A 9,197-nucleotide genomic window follows, 5' to 3' on the forward strand; every position below is an offset into this window, starting at 1 on the left:
CACTCACACTGTCGGTGCACGTGACCTACTGAAGCCTTCCCACCTGCAAGGCTCACACACTACCAACTCAACAGCTGCTGTGGGACTCCCCCCTCCCTGCCCAGCCCTGGCACCACCACTCCAGTCTATGTCTGCGATGTGACGCCTCCAGGAACTTAATGCAAGTGGAGTCAAATATCGGTGATCTTTGTTTTTAATTTGCACGTTTGTTTTGTGTTTGTGCATGCCCTCCAGTGTGCACATGCTGTGGGGAACTCTGGAGGTCAGGTGACAACTTGTAACAATCAAGTCTCTCCTTCCACATGAGTTCAAATATCAAATTTGGGTGGTCAGACTTGGCAGCAAGCACCTTTATCCACTGAGCCACATCACTAGCCCCATTGCCCCCCCCTATCATTCTCTCTCTATCCCCACCCTCCCATCTTGTTGGTTTTTCTAGGCAGGGTTTCTCTGTGTAGTCCTGAAGACCAAGTTGACCTAGAACTCACAGAGATCCACCTGCCTTTGCCTCCCAAATGCTGTGATTAAAGGCATGCGCCACCACCGGCCAGAACTGCTAGTCTTTTAAAGTGACACTTTTAAACCAGAGGAACTAGTAGCCAAGATAAGAGGAAATATCTATACCACAAAAGGACGGAACAACACAAAGCTGAAAGTGAAGGGGGAGGTCCCAGAATGAAGATCCTAAGATATGATGACCCTGATCATAGCATGAGAAATCAGAAATCAAAGTCTTCAGCCGGGTAACGGTGGCGCAGGCCTTTAATCCAAGCACGTGGGAGGCAGAGGCAGGAGGATCTCTGTGAGTTCGAGGCCAGCCTGGTCTACAAGAGCTAGTTCCCGGACAGACACCAAAGCTACAAGGAGAAACCCTGTCTCGAAAAACAGAGAGAGAGAGAGAGAGAGAGAGAGAGAGAGAGAGAGAGAGAGAGAGAGAGAGAAGAAAGAAATGAAGGTCCTTTTTTTTTCTAAATATCCTTTAGACAGAAACAGAAACCTAAATTAAGACTGGACAGATTGGAACAATTCCAGATCTCCCCCGGTGTAAATTACTCCTCTGCGTATTAACAGCAAGCGGTTTCAGATCCCTCTTCCCAGTTGCCTTCAGAACAGAGGCAGGGATGGTAAGCCTTGGTTCCTCTCCATTTCTGAAGACTTAGATCTTGCTGTTACTGTAAAACGAGAGCAGAGGGCTGGAGGTGTCTCTCCGTTGGTAGCATGCTTGCTCATAGCATGCTTGCCTGGAGACCACAAAGGCCTGGGTTCAGTCCCCAGACCAGTATAAAACATGGTGGCACATGTCTACAGTCGCAAACTTCCGGAGGTAGAGGCAGGAGGACCAGAAGTGCAGTGTGTCCTCGGCCAGCCTAGACTACACAAGACCTTATCTCAAGGTGGGAAGTGGGGCGAGAAGGAGCAGATTCCAATCAGAAAGGCATGCAGGAGGCATTGGCAGCCTTGCCCAGATCTCATGCTAGAACAACCTGAAACCTTGTTGGGTCATTCTCGGTCAGTATCTACCTGAATGAGCATGTCAACAATACTCACGGGAAGTATATGATTAACTTTTCCTATTCACTGTGGGAAAAAAATCAGTTCCTCTTAAATTAGCAAGAAAGAAATTACCAAATCAAAGAAGAGCTCCATTAAATACAAAATCAATTCTAATGCTATCACTAATTTTGACTTTGATAACAATATAAACAAAAAAACTACATGTTGAGGAACTTGTAGTTGAACACACCGAGGGGTTTTAATTACATTTGATAATCAGGGATACGCTCTGACGTTGGGAAATCACGCAGCAAATTAAATGGAATGGAACTGTATTTTCTGAAGAAATTACCAGCCATCAAAACCTCTCAAAGATTAGAACAGTAATTCTGAAAAGAAAAAAAAAATGGCTCCACCTTATCTTTTCTAACGTCTGACCCAGCCTCATAAAAACAGCCAGTAGAGTAGGTTTATGGAAAAGGAATTATCCAATTAGGGATTAACAAAACTGTAGCAGGGATTAGGAAATGACAGAGAAAAAGGAACACCCTGCTGGCGTGTATAAAAAGGCCAAGAGGCAGCCAAGAACAGCTCTCTCCACCTTCTCCAGTCTCCCGAGACAGCTCAGCACTGGAAGGAGCAGCATGGAGTGCTCACCTCAGAGATGGTCCTGCTCCTCCCGAGTCTCCTCCTCCGGGGCCTCGGGCCGGGGGGCGCATGCCGGTGGAAGCCTCTGCAGCAGTGGGAGCAGCTGTGGGCTGGGGGCAAGTCCTTCCTGGGCCTTCCAGGGAAGCAGCAACAGTTGTGGCCTGAGTGGGGGACCTAAGGGCGGCTTTGGAAGTGGCGCTGGAGGGGGCTTTGGTAGCTGCGTGGTAACGGGTGGGTTTGGAGCAGCCTCTGGCTTTGGTGCGGGCTCTGGCTTTGGTGGGGCCTCTGGCTTTGGTGGAGGCTCTGGCTTTGGTGGGGGCTCTGGCTTTGGTGGGGGCTCTAGCTTTGGTGGGGGCTCTAGCTTTGGTGGGGGCTCTGGCTTTGGTGGGGGCTCTGGTTTTGGTGGAGGCTCTTGCTTTGGTGGGAGCTCTGGTTTTGGTGGAGGCTCTTGCTTTGGTGGGGGCTCTGGTTTTGGTGGAGGCTCTGGCTTTGGTGGAGGCTCTGGCTTTGGTGGGGGCTATGGTTTTGGTGGGAGCTCTGGCTTTGGTGGGGGCTCTGGCTTTGGTGGTATGGGAGGTAGCCTTGGCAGTAGCAGTGGCGGTGATGGGGGCCTTCTCTCTGGAACTGAAAAGCAAACCATGCAGAACCTCAATGACCGTCTGGCCAGCTACCTAGACAAGGTGCGAGCCCTGGAGGAGGCCAACGCTGACCTGGAGACTAAAATCAAGGCATGGTACAGCAAGCACGGGTCTGGAAAAGACGACTGTGGAAGAGACTACAGCAAATACTGGCCAGTCATAGAAGATCTGAAGAACCAGGTGGGACTCTGTCGTTCCGGGTCATACACAATGATGAATTTCTTTTTACATTTATTCATGTGTGTGTGTGTGTGTGTGCATGTGTGCACATGTGTACAGAGAGGGGGCATGCATGCCAGGGCATGAGTGTGGAGGTCAGAGGACAGCTTACAGGAGTTGGTTCTCTCCTTCTGCCATGTGAGTCCGGGGATCAAACTCAGCTCATCACACACGGAAGCAAGCGCCTGCCCTGGCTGAGCCAGCTTGGGCGCCCTTTAAAGAATGCTAAGTCGAGGAATTGTTTGTGTGCAAAATGGGTCCTCCTGTGCCTTGATTGTGGCCATCCTGTATATGACACACAACAGTAGTATTCTGTCTGAATCTGAAATGTGAGTATCGAGTTCATACAGTGACGATAGCCACCTGACAGGTCGTAAGAGGGGCGATACTGAATGGATAATTAGGGTGACCTAATTACTTCATGACTCATTCTGACTGGTTAGTATACTTTTGTGTCTTTCTGGATTCGTCTTTAAAATTATTTTCTTCCAATAGAATCTGGTAAAACATTGCATAATGTCATGAAACAGGAAATTATGTATGAGCCGTATGTTTTTAAGTGGAATTACGTGTTCACATTAGTTTTTTCAATTGGTGAGGAAATAACTGATCTTCTGAACAGCAGAAATAGGCAGAGGACGGCATTCTGTAAAACAGTGTCCCGTGCCTACTCCTACCCCAATAGCTATGCACGCTGTTTCCCGCTGCGGAAACGCGGGGTGCTAAGTGTACACACGCCGCTGCTGAGCCAGTCTGCAGGCCAGCCCACCTTTAAGAGTTAATGACATAGGCCATGTCTACCCTCATGGGTAGCTATTAAAAGTCAGACAGGAGCATCAGCTAGGAGTCTGTCCTCCCTCTTTCCCAGGTCATTTCGGCCATCATTGAGAATGCCAGGAGGACTTTGCAGATGGACAACGCTAGACTGGCCGCCGATGACTTCAGGATGAAGTAAGAAACATGAGATACTCGAAAGCAAGGTCATAGGGAACAAAACACAGCCCGGTTGCCGAGGGAAAAGCCCTCGGTGGGATCACGACCTAAATTCACAAAGAAACAGGGGTGGACTTGGATGGTTTTCTTTTTGTTGTTTTACTATTTGCTTGTTTGGAAAGGGGTTTTGTGTTTTGGTTTTGTTTGGTTTTTAGACAAAGGCTTGTGTAGCCCAGACTGGAGCTGAACTCACCATGGAATTAAGGCTGCCCTTGAACTAACTCTTCACCTTCTTGCCTCTAGCTCGGCTGCTATGTTACAAGAGTGAGCACGGCTCACAGGACTAAACTTTAGAGACCATTGTTGGAAGAGAAGGGAGGAAAAGGAAGGGAAAGCAAGATAGAGTGGGAGGAAGGAAGGAAGTGGGAGGGCGAGAGAGGAAATTAAGGCTGGCAAATATTCAAAAAATATTGCACATGGCTGAATCAATATTAGAAATTATTTTTCTTTATGAGATTAAAAAAATCATCAAAGAAACCTCAGCTATTTTTATCAAAATACTCAGGGGTAACTGGGAGTGTAGGGTCTAGGCCCCACACCACAGAAAGAAAAAGAAAAAACAGGACTCCAAAGTCAAAACTTTTTCCAGGGGTGTGAAAGAGAGGTACTCTGGGGCTGGAGAGATGGCTCAGCAGTTAGGGGCCCTGACTGCTCTTCCAGAGGACCCAGGTTCAATTCCCAGCACCCACATGGAGGCTAACGCCTGTCTGTAACTCCAGTTCCAGGGCTACCGACACCCTCACACAGACATACAGGCAGGCAAAACACCAGTGAACATAAAATAAAACATAAATTTAAAAAACATAAAAAGGGAGGGAGGGAGGGAGAGAGGGAGGCGGGGAGGGAGGGAGGGAGGGAGGGAGGGAGGGAAGGAAGGAAGGAAGGAAGGAAGGAAGGAAGGAAGGAAGGAAGGAAGGAAGGAAGGGTCCCCTCACCTGACTTCCTGCCACCCCTTCCAGGTATGAGCATGAACTGTGTCTCCGGGAGTGTGTCGAGGCCGACATCAACGGCCTGAGGAAAGTGCTGGATGACCTTACCATGACTCGCTCTGACCTGGAAATGCGCATCGAGAGTTTAACCGAGGAGCTGGTCCTCCTGAGGAAGAACCATGAGGAGGTAGGAACGGGTTCCGCATACATGAACAGCTCTGCCATCATATTTTCCGCGATATCTAGTCTACAAAAGTAAACTCCGTTTTACTAAATAACTCTCCACCCATCCAATGGCCAGAGAGCATGTTGCATCTTGCTCACGGTGTCATGGTTCCCAATGTTTATTTACAGTAACACAAGCATTAGAAAGTGGCAGCTTACCATCTGCGTCACCGTGGCGCCTTTTTTAATCCCTTCATGCTAGGAAATGAAGTGCGCACAAGGAAGATCTGGAGGCGACGTGACGGTAGAAATGAACGCTGCCCCAGGAACCGACCTGACCAAACTACTGAATGACATGAGGGCCCAGTACGAGGCGCTGGCTGAGCATAACCGCCAGGAAGCCGAGAGACAGTTCAACGAGCGGGTACGGTGCGGCGCCAAGCGCCTCAACCTGCAGCCGCCCATCAGCCACCACCTCTGCTGCTGCAGCCTACGGCAACTGTGCTTTCTTTCCACTTAGAGTGCATCCCTGCAAGTCCAAATCTCGACGGATGCAGGGGCAGCCAATTCTGCCAAGAACGAGGTAATGGAACTGAGGCGCACCGTGCAAACCCTGGAAATTGAGCTTCAATCCCTGCTGGCCCAGGTATGTACAGACAGGGGTCGGTTGCTTTGTTTTTAACTCTCTAACAAAGAGCTCAGCGAATGAGTCGTCCTTCTTTGCCAAGATGCTCACTACACACGTAAACACAGAAAAAGGAAAACTGCTTTGTCTGCTAGAGAGCATAAAGAGTCGGGCATGCGGGGGCGGGGGCGGGGCCCACACCTTTAATCCCAGCTCTTGGGAAGCAAAGGTAGGTGAGTCTCCGTGCATTCTAGGCCAGTCTAGTCTACAAAGCAAGTTCCAGGACAGCTTACACAGAAAAACCTGGGTGTGTGTGTGTGTGTGTGTGTGTGTGTGTGTGTGTGTAGGACAAGAGTCAAGCACTCTGCTCTCTGGGACTAAGGAGATGGTTCCACGGGTAAAGTACTTGCTGTGCAGACATGAGGACCAGAGTTCAGATCCCCAGCACCCATGTGAAAACTTGGGGTGGGGGGTGCATGGAAACAGGTGAACCCCTGACTAACCTAGCCAAATCAGTGAGCTCCAGTCTCAATGAGAGACCCTGTCTTGGAATGCATAGGGTAACAGAAGAAGATACGTATGTCAACTTCTGGCTCCACATATATATGTACATATGGGCATGCACGCGCGTGCGCGGATGCACACACACAACTCTCTCTATTCGCATTAAAGATTTCATTTGAGCTGTGCCAAGGAAAGTTAAAGAAGCAAAGACAAGACAATATAGATTGCGCCCGTAGCAGACAAAAGTGTATCCCTACTCATATAAAATTGGATATTTTTCTAAATCATCCATTGGCTTATTTTCAACATGATTTTTTTTTCTTCGTCTTAGAAAGGCTCTCTGGAAGGGAGCCTGGCTGACACCGAAGCTGGCTACGGGTCTCAGCTGTCTGGAATCCAGACACAGATCAGTTGCCTGGAGGAGCAGCTCAGCCAGATTCGGGGTGAGACGCAATGCCAGAAGGCCGAGTACGATTGCCTGCTGAACATCAAGACACGCCTGGAGGAGGAGATCGAGACCTACCGGCGCCTGCTCAACGGAGAAGGAGGGTGAGCGGAGATACGTGAGGTGGGCGGAGTTGCGTGAAGTGGGCTTGTGAAAGCAAAGATGGAGGGGGAGGGGTCAGACACAGCCCGATCAGAACACACCCAAAGCTGCACCCTGGGGTCTCTGGGGGCTGGAGGACTTCTCCCACCTTAGACCAGAGCAAAGGAGAACGCCACTCTTTCTTCTTGCTTGCAGTGGATGTGATTATGGAAACTTAGCATCCAGGCATGTGGTGCTGAGTGACTCAAGATCCGGGAGCTGTTCTGGCCAAGGAAAAGGTAGACGTTTTCCAAATATTGATGATAATGTTACCATCTAAAGGCGTTTTAATAATGGATTGTCGCTGGAGAGTATTGTGCAATGAAAAGCAGGCTTTACGTGTTGCATCTTCTTACTGTTGGGCTGGGGAAATGGCTCAGTCCGAAGTGCTTGCCTTGTAAGTATAAGGACCTGAGTTCAACCCCCAGACAGAACCCATGGAGAAAATAGCCAGGCGTGGTGCCACAGTCTTATGGACTTGTAATCCCAAGGCAAGGGAAGAGTAAAGACAGATTGATTGCTGAAGCTTTGACTGGCCAGCCCATTTGGCAAGTTCCAGGCTAGTGAGAAACCCTGACTCAAAACAAACAAACAACAAAAACAAGGTGGGCATTGCCTGGGAAACCACAGTGAGGTTGTCCTCTGACTTCCACATGCACACACATCCATGCGTGTGCACCCTCCTACACACACACACACACACACACACACACAAACGTTTTAAAAATAAATGTTAAAACGTGCACAGTTGCTGACAGCATCTTAAACAGAGAGAGCACAGTCAGGAAGGGCAGAGTTTCTCCTGCTCTGGGCTCAGTGACCATCTTCACGCTGACCTTGTGGTCCCGTGATTTTCAGATCCCAGCAAGACAAGAGTGACGAAGACCATCATCGAGGAAGTGGTAGATGGCAAGGTTGTCTCCTCTCAAGTCAGCAGCATTTCGGAAGTGAAGATAAAATAAGCCATTTCCACATCAGCAGGGCCGTCTGTCAAAGGAAACAATTGAGAGGGGAATTGGTGAAGAGCGCACCACTCTGACCTAGTGATGGCTCACTTCCAACAGACCTGCTGTTCAATAGAGCTGACCAGCCCGTTTCCTGCAGCCTCGTGTTTTCTTATTAGAACATTCTTTCAAAAGTAGAAAGGAGAAGTTGGCTCTGACTGCTTCTGTGCTTCAATAAACTTACTTTTGCAAACTAACAAAGTCATTCCTGGATATTTATTTTCCCAAGAAATTTAATATTTTGCCGGGCGATGGTAGTGCATGCCTTTAATCCCTTCACTCGGGAGGCAGGGATAGGCAGACCTCTGTGCGTTCGAGGCCAGCCTGGTCTACAGAGTGAGTTCCAGGACAGGCTCCAAAAAAAGGGAAGAAATTTAATATTGGGATGGAGTTGTGATTGACAGCTCATTGTTGTGTTATTAACCTTAATTCATTATTTATTTGATGAATTCCTTAGTAAGGGAAGATATCAGCCATTCAGTATGTGGGTTTTACCATCACACAAGACAAGAACGGCACCATCGCTGAAAGTAAACCTCAGAGACCCTAGCACTGCAGCCCACAGTCCTAGCTCCTCAGACAAGGATTAAATTATTAGAACAATCATCTTATGATTCATCAATGCCGCCGGGCAGTGGTGGCACACACCTTTAATCCCAGCACTTGGGAGGCAGAGGCAGACACATCTCTGTGAGTTCGAGGCCAGCCTGGTCTACAAGAGCTAGTTCCAGGACAGGAATCAAAAAGCTACGGAGAGACCCTGTCTTGAAAAAATCCAAAAAATAATAATAATAATTCATCAATGCCTATTTCTTTATGCCAGTCACTGAACAAGTGTTTTATACATTTAGAAAAAGACACACAAGTTATGCCAAGTACTTAAACAAGTTCACAGCTGGTCACAGCTGCTCACACCTGTAACCTCAGCACTTGGGGGGCTAAAATGGAGAAAAATGCCCTAAGTTCCAGGGGAACCTCGGTGACACACTGAATCCCAGACTAGCCAAGGCTACAGAATGAGGCCCTGACTGACCAACAGTACAGAGTTTATGTTGTCACTGAGGAGGGAAACTTAACATGAAGATAGCAGGCACTGCAGGGTGTTCATAGACTTCAGCCCAATAGGGTGGCACACACCAACAAATTCCAGCGCTCAGGAAGCAGAGGCAGGAAGATCAGGAAGTTGATGTCATCCTCAGCTACACGGCAAGTTTGAGGCTAGCCTGAGTTACATGAGACCCTGTCTCAAAAAAAAAAAAGATTGGCGTAGAACTTGATTAGATAGTATTTGTCAAACACAGCGTGGAAATGAGACATTGTGTGTTTGGAGACAGTAAGAGATGACCAAGTAAAGACCACAGAGAAAGATGGTTGGACATGTGATATGGGATC

The 9,197-nt window shown here is 48.4% G+C and overlaps 1 protein-coding gene across 1 annotated transcript; it reads left to right on the forward strand.

The window, feature by feature from the left end:
• Positions 1-2,138: 2,138 nt before the first annotated feature.
• Positions 2,139-8,006, forward strand: Krt24 (keratin 24). The gene is made up of 9 exons (XM_075942229.1): positions 2,139-2,490; positions 2,641-2,960; positions 3,868-3,950; positions 4,952-5,108; positions 5,349-5,510; positions 5,607-5,732; positions 6,547-6,764; positions 6,958-7,040; positions 7,660-8,006. The coding sequence occupies exons 1-9, from the start codon at positions 2,139-2,141 to the stop codon at positions 7,761-7,763; spliced, it is 1,605 nt and encodes a 534-aa protein (XP_075798344.1). The 3' UTR covers positions 7,764-8,006.
• The last annotated feature ends 1,191 nt before the right edge of the window (positions 8,007-9,197 follow it).

The sequence above is a fragment of the Microtus pennsylvanicus genome, chromosome 11 (genome assembly GCF_037038515.1).
Source record: "Microtus pennsylvanicus isolate mMicPen1 chromosome 11, mMicPen1.hap1, whole genome shotgun sequence".
In the NCBI taxonomy this organism is placed as follows: Eukaryota; Metazoa; Chordata; class Mammalia; order Rodentia; family Cricetidae; genus Microtus; species Microtus pennsylvanicus.